This window comes from Hemibagrus wyckioides, linkage group LG11 (assembly GCF_019097595.1).
Source record: "Hemibagrus wyckioides isolate EC202008001 linkage group LG11, SWU_Hwy_1.0, whole genome shotgun sequence".
Classification (NCBI taxonomy): domain Eukaryota; kingdom Metazoa; phylum Chordata; class Actinopteri; order Siluriformes; family Bagridae; genus Hemibagrus; species Hemibagrus wyckioides.
Window position 1 is genome coordinate 9021927 of NC_080720.1, and position 19801 is coordinate 9041727.

Genomic DNA, 19801 nt, shown 5'->3' on the forward strand with positions numbered 1-19801 from the left:
TCTACACAGGCGTGTGATCTTCTAAGTGAGTAGTTTTCAAAGGAGGGTAATCATTGATTTATTTTCTCTCGCTTTCTCTTCAGAATGGAGCAGAATGAGTGTGAGTGTCCGTGTGAGTGCCCTCTGGAGGTGAATGAGTGTACTGGCAATCTCACTAATGCAGAAAACAGGTAAATCCCCCCCCCGGATCTGCTTCTGAGCTGCGGTTTTACGCAGGAGTGTACACTCTCAGTCTTTTCCTGTTGTCTCTCCGTCTGCTTTGATGTTCAGTCATCGTAATTCAGATAAAGCTATTTTAGCTTGCCGCTATTGTGAAAGTGTGTTAGTCATAAGCTTTGCCATGAGTTATGTACTGTGACCTTGAAGGCCGCTTAAAATATTTACTGTGTGCTAATCTGGAGGATGTAGAGGATTTGTATGTAGAATTGTCTTATTAAACAGGTACTTTTCAGGCATTTTGCGTAGCCGAGTCACATTTCCATGAGTGTTTCTGCGGTTATAGGATTAAAAAAAAAGGACTGCAGTAACATAACAGATCAGCTAGCACATACTGTGGAGTAACAGACGACTGTGATCTTTCATGTTCCTGTCACATTGAGTAAATCCCCATCCACCTGTATCCTGGAGCAGAAGAGTTTTCCTCTGCTCACAGAGCTGTAAAGGACCATCTGTCAGAATAGTGTTGTGAATCCCTCCTGAGAAACCTGTGTTTTTGTGTCTGATGATGATGATGATGGTTCATAATAATAACTAATAAAAACACTGTTATTTTCCTGAGAAGTGTGTTTGTGTGGAGATGTGTTTTTGAGTTGTTTGTAATTTTGGGTCATCACACTACAGTTGTCTTGACTTTGTGTGTGTGTGTGTGTGTGTGTGTGTGTGTGTGCAGGAATCCAAGCTGTGATGTACACCAAGAGCCATTGTCTATGACAGTGATTGAGTCCAGTTTGCAGGACACTTTGCCACAGTGCATCAACACTCGATGTAGCCAACGCTTCACCAGCAGGTCAGTCTTCTCATCTCATATCCAGAGACCTGAGTCTCATCCAGTCCACACACACACACACACACACACCCCATTTTCATAGACAAGGTGACAGCTGGTGCCAGTGCCGTTTCCACCACTAAAGAGACGGTCCTTGGCTGAAAGAATTGATTCAGTTCCATCACCAAAGTGCTGCTGGTCTGGAACCAAGAGCCAGTGACACCATGTGCTTGAAGGCAACATAATCTTGTCACCATAGCAACTCCAGCAATTTAGGTTTTCTACATGGTCAATGTTAAAATCAGACATAAACGTTGCAGGGATTTTGCAAAGTTTGTATTTGGGGGAAATTAAATATGGATCATAAATTAGTGGTTAGTGCAGAAAACAACCATTTTACTGGCGTTTACAGCAAATTAGCAGATCACTGCTGATGCTTAAGCTGGAGGTAAAACCATTCACTTAAAATTTAACGACAAATAAACAGATAAATTAAGTGGAACTGCATAGCAGTCGTCCTGCATTTTAACAGTATTTTCATGCAGTAAAGTGACTTCGAGAGCCACCCTTCACTCACAGATCCACCGCAGAGCCACACACCATGCTGAGAGTACTGACATTTCTACTTCTAGGCTTGTTTTTGTTCTCTCTTTCCGGAATGTAGTGAGTTGGGGTCATATTTCAGTAAAAAGAACAAAAAAAAAAAAAAACAACAGCTTCAGGTTTTGGCCCATGTACATACTCAAAATACAGACAGAGATACAGCACTAAAGAGATACAGAGAGCTACATTGTGTAACACCCCTATGCTAGAGGCTCTGAGGGATGTTGGTAGAGAGCAAGTTGTGATAAGGTGTAAGGGGAGATGTGGGTCTGTTTTTGACTTTGTCGGCAGCATAGGCAGATATAGGAGCTGTTGTAGTAAAAAAAATTGCTTTCTGTACTAATACTAAAGGGCCGAAGGGTGAACTCTTCATCTGTTCATCTTTATCTAGGCGTCTTAACACACACACACGGCTTATCACAAACCCTGCACACAGATTGACCCCACCAGCGGTGACTCAAGCCTGTGACTCTCTCAATCAGCTCTCTAGCTCCCCAGGTGGTGAATTAGTATATCGTGTGCATGAGTCTGGGCACTGGTAAAGACCCGAGCTCACTACACACTGGGACGCTGTTGACTCGCATGTTTCCGGCAACATGACTACGTACTCGCATTGTAAATCTCCAACACTGGAATTTATCAACATCAGACAGGACCGGTATCATTCAGACATCTTTATTTTTGTTTGTTTAAAGTTGACTGATTTTTATCCTTGCAACATTTCTAGTTAGTGTTTTTTCCCCCCAAATTATGAATCATGTAAATTGTTACACAGAAACAAAGCAGTGTTTCTCTTCTTTTCTTTGCTGTGAGGCTTCTGTAAAGGTGACATCATTTTCAGTAAGAGAGCATGTCAAGCATTGATGCTGTCTGGTTTTTACAGTGCATTGTGAGATGTTTTACGGAGTGAATGTTCAAGGATTTTGTGATTGAGAAAGGAGAAGACAGTCCTTAAAATGTCCCTGACCACTGAACTATGAAGCTGATTGAGACGCTGCTTATGTATAATTAGTCCTAGTGGCTTTTGTGTTCTTGTGTTAACCAAATTTTGGTTTTCCCACTTTTCTTGTTTTGCCACTATATTTATTGTGCTATTTGAAACAGCTTTCGTCATGTGTGTATTTCCTACAGCGACTGCTTTGGCGTGTTGGACTGCGAGTGGTGTGTGGTGGACAGTGATGGAAAGACACAGCTGGACAAACCTTACTGTGCTCTACAGAAGGAGTGTTTTGGAGGAATCGTAGGTGCCAAGAGTCCGTATATGGATGGCATGGGTCTGTTAGGTGAGTTTACATATCCTGTACACAGTCTGGGAATTTAATTTGAACATTGATTTGCGTTATAAGAATCGGGTTATAAACGTTTTAAATAAATGTCGCATTTTATTAGCCATATTTTGTTGTTTTTTTCCCCACCACATTGGGGTTTATCGAATAAAAAGTTCTGCAAATACACCTTTACATGTTTAGACCTTTTAAACTCCTTTCTTACTGACGTTCTTTTGCAGATGAAGAGGTGGCGTCTCTTAACATGATTAAGAGTGCACCCGTGGGCCCAGTAGCAGGAGGCATTATGGGCTGCATCATGGTTCTGGTTTTGGTCGTATACGCCTACAGGCACCAGATACACCGCCGCAGCCATCAGCACATGTCACCTCTGGCAGCACAGGGTGAGTCTGATTGGATACACACAAATACACCCACACAAAGGCCTAGGACAGAGTGTCAAGGCCAGTGGAAAAGAAAAATGAGGCCAAAATGCTGTCAAAAGCACTTGCTTGAAAAGATCCACATCCATTCGCTGTGAAAAATGTTAGTGAGGTTTCTGAGACAATTCAGACGTTTCAAATCTAAACCCTCGGATATTAATTTGGCATTAAAGTCAAACCAGGATAAAAACTGTTTGAGGTGAAACACAGGGTACACATATTTCTTCATATTTTCCTGTTAGCACTGATCTCTGAGTTTTTGGGCAACTTGCCTGTGTTTGGCAGTTAATATCCTGTGAAAAGTAATTTTATGTGAATACATTGCCAAAATGATCATTTTCTGAATCATAAATACTTACCATGGGACCTTTTTAAATCAGTATGTAGGCAATCAGTTTATACTTTACATACGAACATATTATGTAAAGTATAAAAAGATGTTCTAGTCAGACTTCACCTTTTCACCATCCAGAGCTGTTTACATGCTCCAAACATCATAACTATCTAAATGATCCAATAGTTAGCAGATTACATGCTTCAAACATCATAACTATCTAAATGATCCAATAGTTAGCAGATTACATGCTCCAAACATCATAACTATCTAAATGATCTAATAGTTAGCAGATTACATGCTCCAAACATCATAACTATCTAAATGATCTAATAGTTAGCAGATTTGAGTGTAACCAAGGATTTCTAAATTTTGCATGGGAAGCTACAGTGCATATATTTGGATTTATTTGATTGCATGAAGTTTGTAAGGTTGGAAAGCAGGACATGTATGTCATGAGGTAATGCTGGTGGTTGTATTTGCAACACTTGGGATCTCACAGTTTCAGGTCTGAGTCTGGATCTCATCAATGAATTTATCGCTGCATTTATTATTCAAACCCCTTCATTTCATCACACTCTGTTATGCTGTAGCCGTATGCTAAAATGCCTTTAAATTATTATTTTTTTTCCCCCACATCAATCTACACTCCATAACCCATAATGACATGGCAAGATTTGTAAGAGTTTTATCTTGTGCAAGTCCCGTGGAAGAGAAATGTGTTTATATCAGCAGTTTCTCTCTGCTCACAGTGTCGCTCTCTCTCTCTTGCTTAATCCACAGAAATGTCAGTGCGGATGTCCAACCTGGACAACGAGCGTGATGAAAGGGATGATGACAGTCATGAAGACAGAGGAATCAGTAGGAGCTTAATTCTCTCCTTTCTTTACATTAAAACATTCGAATAATTAAAATTTTTTTATTGTTTTGTCCTGTACTATTTATGTATGTAAAGCATCTATAAGCATTCTAAAAACATCTTATAAGATGTATTATTATTATTATTATTATTATTATTATTATTTTGTATTGCTGTTATAATAATAATAATAATAATAATGATGATGATAGTAGTAATAATAATAATTATTATAATAATAGTAGTATTAATAATAATAGTAATATTAATAATAATAATAATAATCCTTATTATTATTATTATTATCATTGTATTTAAGTTCAAATGTTATTGGTCACATACCCGACCATCCACAGTAGGACATGTAGTGCAATTATTTATTTATTTTCATCATAATAATAGAATTAATAAGATTAAAACAAAGAATAAAAATATAAGAATAGAATTCTAATTAAAAATCACAATAAAAATAGAATTTTTATACAGGTAGAAAAAATGTATATGAAAATATTTGAAAGTGTGTATATATATATATATATATATATATATATATATATATATATATAATATCTGGATGCAGATCAGTGATAGAACAGTGCGATGATTAACATCTCTAAACTAGATAACACTTCCTTAAACTGTTTGACATGAGACATGAGTTTTATCCTAACACTCAGAGCAGCTTGTGATGTTTTTTTTACATTTTTCCCCCCCAAATCTCAATTCAGTCAGTAACACACGCTTCATCGCTGCTGTCATCGAGAGACACACACACAGTCCTGAGCGCAGGCGGCGATACTGGGGCCGATCAGGAACAGAAAGCGACCACGGTAAGTGACAGAAGAAATATTAATACAAATATTCGGTAAAGATTAGAGATCAGTTTCATGTTGGTATCACAGCACTGGTGAGTTCTTTATTCTGATTGATTAGACTAATTCATTTTAAGAGACATGGATTAGTAGTCCAAATCATATATTTATAATAATGTGCTCATTCTAAGTTATTAGAATATTTTTATTAGCACGTTACACAGTGATTGATTGATGGGCATGATAAATAAACAGATTTAAAAAAAACATATATAATCATGGAAGTGGTGGGTGGTTGATTTATTTATTTATTTATCTATTTATTTATTTGTAAGGAGTCAGTTGCATAACATTTTTGGAAGGAGTCTCCAGTATCAGTAACAGTCAAAAGTTAAAGCTGTAGGTTTTCCATCACGAGAAAATCTTCAGAACGGAGCACTTTCTGGTTTCTTTCTTACATGACCAACTGTGTTTTTTTTGTCTTACTGATACTGCTAAAGGAACAGCAGCACTTTTATTGCTGTATAGCTGTTTTATAGATGTTTACAGCCGTACATTTACTGATTCTCTTCCCTAGTATTCTTTGTAGTGTAGGATATAATGAGTCCGGGTCTATCTGAAACACAGCACGGGAACTATTCAGAACTCTTTAAGTTCCTCGCAGAGTTGAGGAATCTCATTGAAATCACATCTATCATTGGCAAAAAAAAAAGGAAAACTACTGGGTACTGACAAAGAAGTAAGCGAAAACGTGCTTAATCGTAGCGTTTTGTTCCTGTGGGACCTATAGTGATGTCTTTGCCCTTTAAAACAGTAAGAAGTATTCCCCCATGTCTGCTCCAGTTCTGTCTTGTTGGTATTAAATCCTTCTGCTACAGCCAGGTCTTGTTTTTAACATGAAGACGGAAAACACTCTTAGTGTACAAGCCTTTGTGGAGCTAACAGAGAACAACAACAACTCCGTTTCACACAGAAAGGGGAAGAGTTGAGTGGGCAGAAAGAAGGAATATCTGTACGCGAAAGAGGGAACGGGGGAAAAAAGCGAGCCTAGAGCAGCAGAGCAAACTTTTCTGTATTTTTAAACAGCTCAGCCAAAGGTCGCCTCCCACTAGCTATTCACTCATCCAGCTCAAGGGGTCGAATCGATTCGGCTTTTTGCAGTGAGCTCGTGACTCACTCCTGCACCACCAACACACTGTTTATCTGTTCGCCTGCAGCTCTGTAGAAAACTAACTGTTGCCTTTAGAATTTTTTTTATTTTTTTTGTGTACAAACCTTTGTGACCCGGGTTTTAGTCGTCTCCTACAGAGCTCAGGTGCATCCTTCTGTCAGCGGAGATGTTTTTTCCAGTTTGCCTTGCAGCTCCTTGCTGCACTTCATCTTTTCTGAAATGTTGGCCATCATTCATGCGTCGCTTTAGTGAGCTGGTTGAGCTCACGTCACACCCAAGGCAACGTCATGTCAGGATTGTGTTTTATTTAAAATGAAAATGTACAAATCCAGTAATGAGTAACAGCACCAAGGCCTATCTGAGTCTCTGAATCGGTGTCGGATCATGACGTGATGTCAAGTCAAGCCGATTTCAGCACATCGGAGATGGAAAATTGAATCGGGGAATTGTCATGCGTGTGCAGAGAAGATGATTGCTTATTGCTTTGTCACTTGCTGGTGTGAACGTAGGGTTAGATAAATCTGGATCGAGGTTTAGATCAAGCCGGTGAGACAAGACGTAAGGAGACCTTGAGAGAAACCAGACTGAAAATAAAACCCATTCACTTTAGGTGTAAGGTTCCGATTCATTACGTTATACAGTCGCAGTCGTCTAAAGACGGGCTATTAATGTTGAAATGACCTTCAGTATGAGTTTATTGGAATAGAAAGTCTGAGATGAGCTCAGGACATCCTTTACATAAAGACCCAGTTTCATATAGCACCATTAAATCACATTGTAAAGTCAAAGTCAGTAGCCTTCTGTCATCAGAGAGAGCTTCCCTGCCAGAGCTAGTACTGAACTCATGGACACTATTCCAGCTGGTGCTTTAAAAGTGCAGAAATTCACCACCACCAACACACACACACACACACAGTTAGAAGGGAGGCTGTGATCTCCAGCTCCACTTGAGAAAAGGGGTGAGACTGGAAGCATGATTAAATTAATGAGGGCTACAAGTGTGTGAGAAAGTTCTCTAAGTCATGCTTAATTATGTGGAAAGATCTTTTTAAGCATGCTCATTAATCTAGTTATTCCTGCAGGAAACCCGATAATGTGAGCGTAAACAGCCTAATGATCTCAAATATTTTGATGTGAGCATCTGCTCGGATTGCAACGAAGACTGTTTGCAGGTCTAAATGATATAAAATGGGTGTGATTTAAGCTGCGAGATAAATGAAGGTTTATTCTCATCACCCCGCCCTTTTATTTTGTCCTCTATTTTTGGGTATCTGATATCTGGAGCTGTGAGTTAATTATATAACTATATGAGCTGTTTGTGTTTGTGTCTCTAGGCTACAGCACTATGAGTCCTCAAGAGGACAGTGAGAATCCACCGTGCACCAGCGAGCCGCTCTCAGCAGGAGTGGATGTAGGAAACCATGACGAGGAGCTGGAACTGGACACACCACCCCAGACCGCTGCACTGCTCAGCCATAAGCTCTACCCTCACCGGCACACACACACGCGCCACCCGCTGCACACGCACACACACCACCTGCAGGCGGCAGTCACCGTTCACAGCGTGGACGCCGAGTGCTAAACCCGAAAACCCCACCCACAGAGCTCACCTTTAATGCCACTTCACTCCGAGGTCTGCCTTCATCCTCCACTTCCACTTTGAGCCCTAAAGCCGGACGCTGTGCCCTACTGAGAGAGCAAAGGGAGAAAAGGGACGGGGCCGAGGCCTCCTGGGGGAATCCTCTGTGATGAGGAAAGCCTTTTTAACCTGAACTCTGGAACCTGGATGTACCTGCTTTTAACGGTGTGGAGGCACAGATATGCACTTGTGTTAAGTGCCACAAAGCATCTCAAAAAAAAATTTTTTTAAAGAAAAGACAAAAGGATTATTTTTTTACTATTTATTTAACTGCATTTAAGGTAGGAACATGTGAATGGAGGAAACTTGGTGAATAGTTCATCATTTGGAGGCTCCGTTGAGCCGGACTGAAGAGCAGTGAGCGGTGGGATGTGTGCCTCTGTACGTCACACACACACATTACTGTGAGAATGAACTGTAGGGGGAATAAAAACCTCAGATATGGATGGGCATGAGTGGCTGCGCTGAACGTTGGACAGAAAGCGCCAAAAAAAAAAAAAACCCGGAGCACACCAGCCATCTGTGAGTGGAGGCAGAAATGTGTTGCCGTTCTGAATCTGTTCATTCGCTGCATGGTTTGTTCCAAGCCTGTTATTTACGAAAGAGGAAGAGATTCTCCAGAAACTGGAATGTTACAAAGGATTTAAGTGTTTTTTTCACCTCCCAATCACAAGGATTTTAGACATTTTTAAAGTGACCTCAAGATGAAATGTACCACTGTGTTGTATAAACCTTCATTATTATATCCCTATCAAACCATTTTATCTGGAGTGAGTGGGTTATTATTATTATTATTATTATTATTTTATTTTTTACAAATAGCTCACTATCAATCAGTATTTTACGTTTTCCCAGATGGCAAAGCAAGAAATATCAGAATCCTGCACTTCCATCAAACTGCCCATCTAATCCAAATGTTGCCTTTGTGCTTTTATGATTTTCGAGTGATTATGCCTATTGTTTCCAGAAAAAAATATCATGTATATACATTTGACCTTTAACAAAGTAGCTTATAAATGAATTCACTCCTCAGCGTCGGTGTCAGAAGTTTTATTGTGCCTCTATTTATTTATTCATAAAGCTAAGCTCATGAGCGATATGCGATACTGGTGTAGAAAGGGAGGAATAATTAGCACATAATTGCATTTTCCACAATCCTAAAAAAAAAGATCAGTAATAATTTATCTCTCGCAAACGACTCTCAAAGTCGGCTATGTGGACAAGTTCTGTTTTGGAAAAATGTATAAAGCAGGAAAGATGATCAATGCGGTCTCATCCTTTTTGTACTCTATTAAATACAGTATAATAGTTAGATTATCATGAGTGTAACTAGACTGTCATTTCTCCAGCAGAAAGTGGGAAATGAAGTCGTCATAGCAGGAATTTCGTGGTTAGAGTCTAAAAGTTTCGCTTTTGGATCCATATTAAAGACACCATATGTGACATTGTCCTGTCAAGGGATCAGAAAATGTTCAGAACTTTGAGGTTTTTGAGATCAAAACGTCTATATAGCTGTGCGTCCATTATGCAACTCTACAGGTTAATGAACAGGAGACATTAATGCAAATATTACTTCAGCGTTTTAAAACGAAAGTATGATGTATTAAGTAGATAAGGTCACTGACATGTAATGAAAATCTCTGTAAATTCAGACCCCCGCTGTAAATTTATCCCTGACTGTAATGTCATATCCACTTCTTCAGTAATCTTACACACACAAGCTGAACTGGATGCAGTATGACAGCACTTTTATTTCCCCTAAGAGCAATCTGATATCATTCCTCCCCTTAGCTCTGCTTTTTAAAGTTTAAAGGTGTATGGAAGCCATTTGGCCGTGTGTTCACTGAACAGAACTGGGCTGAGCTGTTCTTCCATTATCACTTTATTTATTGCATTATTTTGTGTCATTTTAAAGGTATTGGTATAATTTTGGTACATCATATTGCACAATAATATTTTGGCTATTAATTGATACCATAGAGTGTTTTTTATTCTTAAACCTCCCACCAAAAACACACACTAAGTCCAGGTTTTTTATTATCTAAAGACTAATTGTACTTCTGGCAAACCTTTATTATTACTGTATATCCTTATCAAAACCCTGACCAACCATTTTTATCTGGAGTAAGTGGGTGGTTATTATTATTATGATGGTGATTATTATTATTATTATTGTTAGTATTATTATTATTATTATTTTGTTTTTTCCACCCCAAATAGCTCACTATCAATCAGTATTTTTCATGTTCCCTGATAGGAAAGCAGAAATATCAGAATCCTGCACTTCCATCAAACTGCCCATCTAATCCAAATGTTGCCTTTTAGAGCGATTATGTCTATCGTTTCCAGAAAAAATGACACGGATATAATATTGGTGCGTAATATGACGCAATAATATTTTAGCTATTAATTGAAACCATAGAGCGTTTTTTATTCCCACACACTAAGACCAGGTTTTTATTATCTAAAAAATTTGTATCCTATTCCATTCTATTAAAGTGGACAGTCAGATGGGTTAACGGTGGATTGTTTCCACCACAATAACAACAACAAAAAAAAAGTTTAGAAAAATCACATACCCCAGGCTCTGATTCCCGAAGCCCGGATATGCATGATGATTCACATTTGGTCATTTCAGGCCCTTAGCCTTTAATAAGGCTGTGATTAGACTCCATTAGAGCACTAATTTTTGTGATGAAATGCAACATCCTTTCAAAATATTTGCCAAAAAGACACTGCACATGGGGCATGTAATTATGTTCAGTAATTACAATTCATTAGCCGTATCAGTTCCAAATGGGTTTTGGTCCCCGGCCATAATTTATCTATGGGGTGCAATCTGGATAAATGCAAGCTCTAAATCAGGGGTGTTCAGATTTATTTGTAAAAGGCCAGTTACATCATTTTCCTGGCTTGGAAAGGTTTGCATAAGTAACTAATATGGCTGAATATCAGTTAAATGATTGCTGCGTGACTATGAACCTTTTGCTATAAATCAGGATATTTAAAGTGGTTGTGTGCGTTTTGTCTAGTGCCATGGATGCTGATCAGATCAGATGTCCGTTTAGAATCTTGGCCAAGTATGTATGAATGCATACATGCAGTGTTGTCAGGTCGCAAATCGGACCGTAGAGGGTAAATGAAATTTTTCTTTAGCTCTATAATCTTTGCTCCAATGAAGCTAAATAATCAACATTCAGTTCAATTCAGTTTTATTGGTGTAGCGCTTTTAATGATGGACATAATCACAAAGATGCTTTCACACCAATCAAGCATAACATTATGACCACCTGCCTAATATTGTGTTGGTCCCCCTTTTGCTGCCAAAACAGCCCTGACCCGTCCTGCACTGTGTATTCTGACACCTTTCTATCAGAACCAGCATTAACTTCTTCAGCAGTTTGAGCAGCAGTAGCTCGTCTGTTGGATCGGATCACACGGGCCAGCCTTCGCTCCCCACGTGCATCAGTGAGCCTTGGCCGCCCATGACCCTGTCACCGGTTCACCACTGTTCCTTCCTTGAACCACTTTTGATAGATACTGACCACTGCAGACCGGGAACACTCCACAAGAGCTGCAGTTTTGGAGATGCCCTGATCCAGTCGTCTAGCCATCACAATTTGGCCCTTCATCAGACTCCCTCAAATCCTTACACTTGTCCATTGTTCCTGCTTCTAACACATCAACTTTGAGGACAAAATGTTCACTTGCTGCCTAATATATCCCACCCACTAACAGGTGCCATGATGAGATCATCAGTGTTATTCACTTCACCTCTCACTGCTCATAATGTTATGGCTGATTGATGTACATTTTACATTTCTAAATGTATCTCTTTATATATAAAACAACGTTTCTGCAAATGCTAAGCTTAAGTAGCCTTATCACATATACATTAGAGCACAGTGAAATTCTTTCTTAGCATATCCCATCCTTAGAGGGTTTGAGTCAGAGCACAAGGTCAGTCATGATCCAGTGCCCCTTGAGTAGGGGGAGTTTGTGGCAGCTCAGGAGTGCTGGGGCTTGAACCTTGATCTTCTGATCAACAACCTAGAGCCTTAACCACTTGAGCTACCACTCAATACCAGGTCGATGCGTGGCATGGACGGGGCAAGCCTCTTCACCCGCTCCCAGCTCTAAAAATCCGTTTAATATTGAGTCCTCATATAGAAGATGTATCATATATTAAACTGATAAAAATAGATACAACACTTGATCTTAGCCAAAAGGCTAAGAAGCTTGTAGAGTCGCTGAACTATGGTCGTTTATTACCTGAAATACGCTGGGTCCACATCCACCAGTTCACCACCTCCTGAGAAACCTTGGTTATTTAGGTCTGTTATCTTCGGGCTGTTCAGGTTTCTGCAGTCACCAAAAAATAAAAAAGTGTCCTTGATTTATTTCTCCTGAGCACATTCATCATATGATCCTTATTGATTCCTGAGGATCTCTCACTGTGTAGTATTTACTGCTGCGCTTACAGAGCAATCCATTTTGTTTGTTTTGGCATTGAAGTGGCTGTGATTAAACGCTTTAACTGCAACAGCATTTCACACCTTTATGATGAGTCACTTTGAACCGGGTTTCGGATTTAAAAGGCAAATTCAGATCCAGACAAACATGTTCTCAGATTTATTTATTGGCATTTAAACCTTTTTTATCTTCGAAAGGTTATGGACAGAACAAATGGTCGAGTATGTATCACACGACCGAAATGGTGTTTCTGGATCCAAAGCAAACCTGTACCATTGCGAAATTATTTCTTTTTGTTGTTGCACTCATTGTTAAGGTCAAAAGAAGTGGAAATGCCCAGCCTGTATTTGCTCACAAGGTGAAATATTCAGCCATGGTACACTGAGTACTTGATTATTTCCTTAGCCCTTAAGGTACAAACAGGAGAATGTCATATTGGTTGGAGGGTTGGTTATTATACACACTGGAAAACATGACAACTTTCTGGAATTTAATCATTGGTGTTGGCTGTATTCCATACAGCTCTCTCATGCAGGATGAACCAGGGTTCTATCTATCTATCTAGCTAGCTAGCTATCTAGCTATCTAGCTATCAATCATAGATTTTAGAGACTTCTTTATTGTTATGTTATTTAGCCAGAACATTAATATCATCTGCTTAATAGTACATCAGCCTCCTTGTGCCATTAAAACAGCTCTGACTCGTCAAGGCATGGGACTCCACAAGACCTCTGAAGGGATGCTGTGTTACCTGAATCCAAGACGTTAGCAGCAGATTCTTTAAGTCCTGAGGTGGAGACTCGATGGATCAAAATCCGGAGACACTGGATGCCAAATCAACACCTTGAACTCTTTGAGCTATTCCTGAGCCATTTTGCAGTGAAGCAGGAAACATTATCCTGCTGAAAGAGGCTTCTGTCATCAGGGAATACTGCTGCACCGAAGTGGTGTACTCGAGGCGGTACAGTCAAAGTAACAGCCGCATGAATGTCAGGACCCGATGTTTCCCAGCAGAGCATTGCTCAGTACATCACACTGCCTCTGCTGGCCTTCCCATAGCGCATCCGGGTGTCATCTCTTTCCCCATTTGTACCCATTTGTCCGCATGATGTAAAATCCTTCACTACCCACAGACATCCATGAGTTTTTTTGGGCCTGTAGCCAGTTCAGAGGTTGTCCGTCCTTGGACCACTAACCAAACCACTGCATTGCCCATTTTTTTTCCTGCTTTCAACACATCAAAACACTTCAAGAACTAACTGTTCACTTGCTGCCTAATATATCCCACTCCTTGACAGATGGCATTGTAATGAGACATTAATATTTATATTATTCACTTCCCCTGTCTGTGGGTTTAATCTTATGGCTGATTGTTGAAGCTCTGGTTAGTTGCTGCCTCAAACCCAGTATTTCTCGGATCTAGCTCCACTAAGATAAAGTGTTCACTGAAGGTGAATGATATAGTGTCTGATTCAGTTGCATAACGTTTGCCAGGTTTTCTTTAGTAACACTTCACCTTGGTTATTTGTTCGTCATTGGGGTTCACACTGGAGTGATCTTTAAAACCAGTTTCCATCAACAATCGATGTTTTTGCTCTAGCCAAAGTTACATTTGGATATACCCACAGCAAATGTCTAGGTTTTTAAGTCTGTTTTGTTTTTGTGTTCATCTCCTTCCATGTCTGTAGAAGGTAAAGTGAAGTGTGGAGGAAAGTGGAGGTAGGAGTATTTCAACTCAAACCCTTTTGGCTAAGAGAAAAAGTTTACACGAAGTATAAAATCTACTTCATATCTAGTTTTACTCTGAGTTATACTACCCTACATATCACTGCTGGTTGATTCTTGCATTCAGAGGTCGGGCATTTTAATAATAACATTTCCAAATTCTTCTGGGAGTCTGACTGGAGCTGGGGTAAGCTCTTTATTTTTATTTATTTATTTAGTATTTCTCAGTTAGTGGAAGAAATTTACAAGAACACCTCCAGAAAAGGATGAAGTTGAGTTACTCAGGTAGAACGCTCAAAGGGTCCCTTGTAGTTTTATCTGTGGAAATGTCAGCATGGTTCATGTACACAATCGGACACAGTTGAAAGAGTGCCTCTCTTCTACCTCTGAGGTGATGAATTGACGGTACCTTCCTCTCCTTTTAATCCCAAATCTCTCACTTAAATTTTTAGCATTGCACTTTTGCTTTTCGCTTTAACTAAACAAACTTGCAAGTGATCATGAACCCTTCTCCCCGAGTTCATTCTTCACTGCGAGTTCATCTCCGAGCCAGTGATATAATCCATTCTGAAATAATGATGAACCTTGAAGGAGATGTGTCCTTCAGTGTGGAATGACCAAACAGACGGTTTTAAATCACCCATCACTCCACACTGGGACCCCACTGTTAGTCCATCTGTTCTTAATTTAGTGTTAAAGCACAGTACTCTTGAATTCTTTAAACTGATTTATTTTCTATAACAGCGGGCCTGACAGTAGCTGCACTGTTTCAGTAGTAACAGCTAATTAACGACACATAATAATTTTAAAAGTTTTAAAAGAAAAATCTAGAATTATTAATAGGTTGAATCATTCTGTCTCAGGATGCAGGAGATCCCAGACAGATGTATTATTTTATTTAACTATGGAAGGAGTCTTCATTGTTAGTGCTTTCACAATGGAGGAATTTTTTTTTTTAATTATTTTTATTTATTTATTTTTTTTAATGCAGATTCTTCCTTACATTGTTTTTTTAGTGAGAAATTTAATTTAATTTAATTTAATTTAATTTAATTTAATTTAATTTAATTTAATTTAATTTAATTTAATTATCTATTATGGCATATTATACATTTTATTTGTTTATAGTTACATTTCATGCCTGCAGATAACATGAAATATAACTTTAAACAGATAAAATGTATAATATGCCATAATAGATAAAAAATTAAATTAAATTAAATTAAATTAAATTAAATTGATAAATAAAAGTATAGGAAAACCCTTTGTGTTATTACTGGAAGATGATCAGCTTTAGGGTGGTAACAGCATCACACCACCTCATTGCATGCTCTGACATGCTTTATTTTTTCTTCTTTTTAAAAAAGAAATTATTATAATTATTTTAATAGCATGATTGTTGGGGATCCTGCACTAATAACACGTTGGCCTTACCTTCATAAACAGAATTGTCACTGTGGAGGAGGTATGTCTTGATGATCTCTGCAGAACGGAATGCAATCTGAACCTCTGAAACCCAGACCAACATATCCTCCGACTCGGTGAAGGCGCTGACTGATTTGTTAGATCAGGTGTATCGGATTAGATATGGGACTAAAATTAGACTTCATCTTAGTATTATTCTCTCATCTCACCCATGTTAACCTTCTTAGTCTATATTTCCAGTAACTACTTAACCTCCGTAAGTTGGACGCTACAGAGCAGCAGGTATGTGGGCTTACATCTGTTAGCGTAGGTGTGGACCTGTGTTCTCATGTCTGGGAAATCTGACTCTGGAGTCATCTCTCCTGCCAGAAGTCCTCTTCAGATCTGGAGCACTTGAATGGTTGCTTCCTTTAGGCAGTCTGCTCCAATTCCTAGAGGTGTTTAAATGCTATAAAAGTGCGAAGGAACCATTTCAATTAGTCACTGTTCTTCCCGGTTTCCTTCTTACAGCGTATGTAGGCTAATCGTTCCTGTGTACGCGATAGGCTTTTGTGCAAACATGCATGGATAAATCGCTTGTGCGTTAGGGATCGTGCACCATGAACCAGAGTGCCTCCACCCCCGCGCTTCAGCATAGTGAAGTTCAAGGCTTCCATCGCTTCACCTCCTTACATAAACACACACGTCCCAGGTGTTCGGTTTGCTAGCGCCCACACGGCACTTTCTCTGAATCTGAAATAACCCTCGTCTCCTCTCTTACTCCCACTCACTCAGCGATGAGGCTGAATCACGCATTTATGTGCAGGCTTCTCCTCTGAGGCCTCACGTGGAACGCCCTGCCATGCCATTACTCTTCTCCTCTAGCAAGCAAAGATGTTTCATAAGACACACAGCTCCTTAAAGCTGGCAAATGTAAGCCGAATCAAGCATTATGCAAACACTGATTGTGTTTGTGTAATGGGAAAGAGCTAACAGTGTGTAGTTATGTGTACCATATTGGTTCTGTCAGGTTGATTATTAGTGTGTTAATAATACGCGTTACACCAAAATGCTCATTTCTCTCCTGCTTTTTCCATTCTAATGGACTAAATTAATTAGCGAATATTACATTTCTACTCTTTAGAGTAAACACTAAGGTGAGCGGATGTAGTGCTGCGAATTAAAAGTGATTATTCATGCATTTTGAGAAGTTGGTGGTGCTAGACGATGGTATTTAAGTGTGGAAGTCGCTCTCTGTACACCCACGAGCGCTTTAGAGCCGCTGTCAATCATTCCCACATCAAATGTGACTAAACAAATGCACAGTTTTTCATTGCTTCTGCTGGAGAGAAAACCAGCGTGTGATGTCTTTTCAGCTGTCTGAGATGAATTACTTTTCAAGGACATGCACGCACTGAGGACAACCTTATATTTATATCCTAGTGAAACAGAATGTGGATGAAGTCAAAAGGAGTTCCTGGGGCACTGAGAGAAAAAAGGAAAAATCATATTGTGTGTGTTTTTTTTTTTAAGAATTACACTTGGTTAATATTTATAGTATATAAAGGTTGGTCAATCGTTTTGGTATGTATTTGGGGAAAAGAGTTCTAATGAGAATGATATGAGAATAATTACTTTTGTTGTTTTGTTCTTCTGTTGTATATTTTCTACCATCACTTTTGCTGATTGTTTATGAAGGGTACCAATAATTTTAGATGCCACCAAACACTAAGTTGTTATTTGATCAAACCCCTATTACTCCTTCCACCAGTGGCAGAAGTCAACTGTTGGCTAGCTGCTGACCAGATATTACATATGTTTTTTGGCCAGTCTCATCATTTACATTTCAGGCATTTGGTAGACGCCCTTATCCAGAGTGACCTACAATTTATCTCATTTTATACAGCTTAGCAACTGAGGGTTGAGTGTCTTGCTCAAGCTGCCCAGCAGTGGCAGCTTGGTGGACGTGGGATTCAAACTCACAACCTGCTGATCAGTAGCCCAACACCTTAATTACCACATCATAGCTTTGACACAGAAATGTTAATGTGTGCTGATGGTACGAGTGTATCAGGTAATCTGGATATATTACTGGGGCTTTCTATTGCATACTGGCTGCTTTATTACACTAACCCTGCTTATCTTGGCATTTGTATTAATCATATCATCATCATCATCAGGGTCAATTTCTGGCCTCTGGACTGCTTCTGGAGTGTTTTGGTCAGTGGGCTATTGCTCAAACGTTTGCCAACAGTGCCACTGAGGTGGTTTAAAAATGAGTGCCATGCAAAGTGTATTCTGAAATAAAAGCCTTTACACCTTCTTTTGATTCATTAATAACTTGCTCTGGGTAATAGTGTTGCTTCCAAACTGACCTTGTTAATCAAAATTAAATTAACTAAAAAAAAATGGAATGAGAAAATATATTGCTCTTCTGAATATTCCAAGATCCAAGATAATGCAATTTCCTGTTGAACATGTGACTTATATATTCTAGATATTTCATACGGATAAATGTGTTCAGATTGCAGGGTTGTGGCACTAAAAAGTACAGTTTTCATAACCTATAATAAATGAGTCATGGAGGAGGATGTTTAGGAAATGGAACAATAAATGGATTCATATATTAATTCTTGAAGTAATGTAATGATGATAGCCTAGTTCAGGGTAATGTGTAGTTACGGTGGATTGGGAGGTGGAAAGGCTGTATATAGGTTTTATATTAGCATCTGGAAGCTTTGTTGTCTCACAGTTCGAGGGTCCATGGTTTGATCCTGAGCTTGGGTCTGTGTGGAGCTTCCATGCATGTTCTGTCTAAGTTTACCAGTCTCATGTTACCCAAAAACATTCCAGGTGGCTGTAATAAATTGCCCGTGATAAATTGCCCCTATAGGTGGGCATGTGCACGGTGTCCAGAAAATGAATGGACTGGCCTAACATCCAGAGTGGTTCACATCCAGTGTTCCCAGTATAATCCCAGGATCCATCATGATTGCGTCCAGGATTCTGCAGGTACTGAAAGTTTGAGTGAATTATTTATCGGAAACATGCCTGTAGTTCGTTAGGAAAGAAATTTCACCAATGTTTACCCTTTACATGACATATTTACATATTTGTACGTGTATACATCAGTATTATACAACATGACACCCCAATCATGGACTCAGCTGAATGATTTATCAATGCGATTAGATTTTGGAGACGTTTGTGCGTAAATCTGATTCCTTTAGACTCCTCTTCTTTGCGGATGATGATATTTGATCCTGTAAACAGTGGTGCATTTTGTATTTTGGAAGGATGACAGTGACTCAGTGGGAGATCTATTAGAAGTGGATGAGATTTGCAGCTGTTCTGTTTATTCGACCCCATCAGCACTGTTCATGTTTCTATCGGTGGAGGTCGCCAGGCGTACTCAATAGATAGTTGGAGCGCGCGCTGAGTGTGTGTGTGTGTGCGCGCGCGCGAGAGAGAGAGAAAGAGAGTGGGTGAGTGAGTGTGTGTTCAGTCCAGTCCGCTGTGGATGGGGATCAGCAAAGAGAAGCGAGGTGCTCACCCGACTCAACTTACTCTCCGTACCGCGCGCTGCAAAATGGCGGCCGCTTCTTCCATGCAGCCGCCCACAGCGCCCGCAGTAAAGCGCCCAAATTCCCCGGTACCCGATTCGGAGAGCGCCGAGAGCCGGCCGGAGGAGGATGGGGCTTCTGAGGACACCATCCTCCGGGACATGGCTGAGCTGGAGCCGGATGAGATTGAAAGGAGGCTGGAGAAAACTCGGCGTGAACTGAGCAACAGGAGAAAGATAGTCATCAAGAACCTGCCGCAGGACGCTACTAACCAGGTACAGTGTCCTAAAGCGCGCACTTCACTATTAAATAATACACATCCTTTTAGGTGCCCTAATGTTTTCACGTAGGATGGGACTATGCTCTGTGATTTCAGATGGAGACCAAGTGTCAATACATCTCTAGTCCGCAATGACAGGAAAGTTTTAGGCGTAATTTTCTGCATGGAAATCCCCCCCCACTATAATTAGGGTTTATAATAACTACGTTATAGACAAGTTATTCATTATAAATGGAAACCTAAAG

The 19801-nt window shown here is 39.6% G+C and overlaps 2 protein-coding genes and 1 non-coding gene across 5 annotated transcripts in view; 2 read left to right on the forward strand and 1 right to left on the reverse strand.

Annotated features, from left to right (window-relative positions):
* The window catches only part of cachd1 (cache domain containing 1), an 83358-nt gene extending 75010 nt beyond the window's left edge, over positions 1-8348 (forward strand). Inside the window, exons 21-27 of the mRNA XM_058403515.1 lie at positions 84-170; positions 890-1006; positions 2720-2871; positions 3096-3257; positions 4414-4491; positions 5218-5319; positions 7807-8348. Of these exons, the coding sequence (XP_058259498.1) occupies positions 84-170; positions 890-1006; positions 2720-2871; positions 3096-3257; positions 4414-4491; positions 5218-5319; positions 7807-8054 (946 nt within the window). The 3' untranslated portion in view covers positions 8055-8348. The remainder of the gene's footprint in view (positions 1-83; positions 171-889; positions 1007-2719; positions 2872-3095; positions 3258-4413; positions 4492-5217; positions 5320-7806) is intronic.
* Positions 8349-12163: 3815 nt separating this feature from the next.
* On the reverse strand, positions 12164-12353 carry LOC131362328 (U2 spliceosomal RNA). Its single transcript, XR_009206170.1, has one exon. It is a non-coding gene; the product is annotated as a U2 spliceosomal RNA (small nuclear RNA).
* A 6658-nt stretch (positions 12354-19011) lies between these two features.
* raver2 (ribonucleoprotein, PTB-binding 2) overlaps positions 19012-19801 on the forward strand; it is a 105538-nt gene continuing 104748 nt past the window's right edge. Inside the window, exon 1 of one of the 3 annotated variants that reach the window (XM_058404148.1) lies at positions 19012-19551. In XM_058404148.1, the coding sequence (XP_058260131.1) occupies positions 19234-19551 (318 nt within the window). In that variant the 5' untranslated portion in view covers positions 19012-19233. The remainder of the gene's footprint in view (positions 19552-19801) is intronic. The other 2 variants (XM_058404146.1, XM_058404147.1) reach the window with 2 other exon arrangements.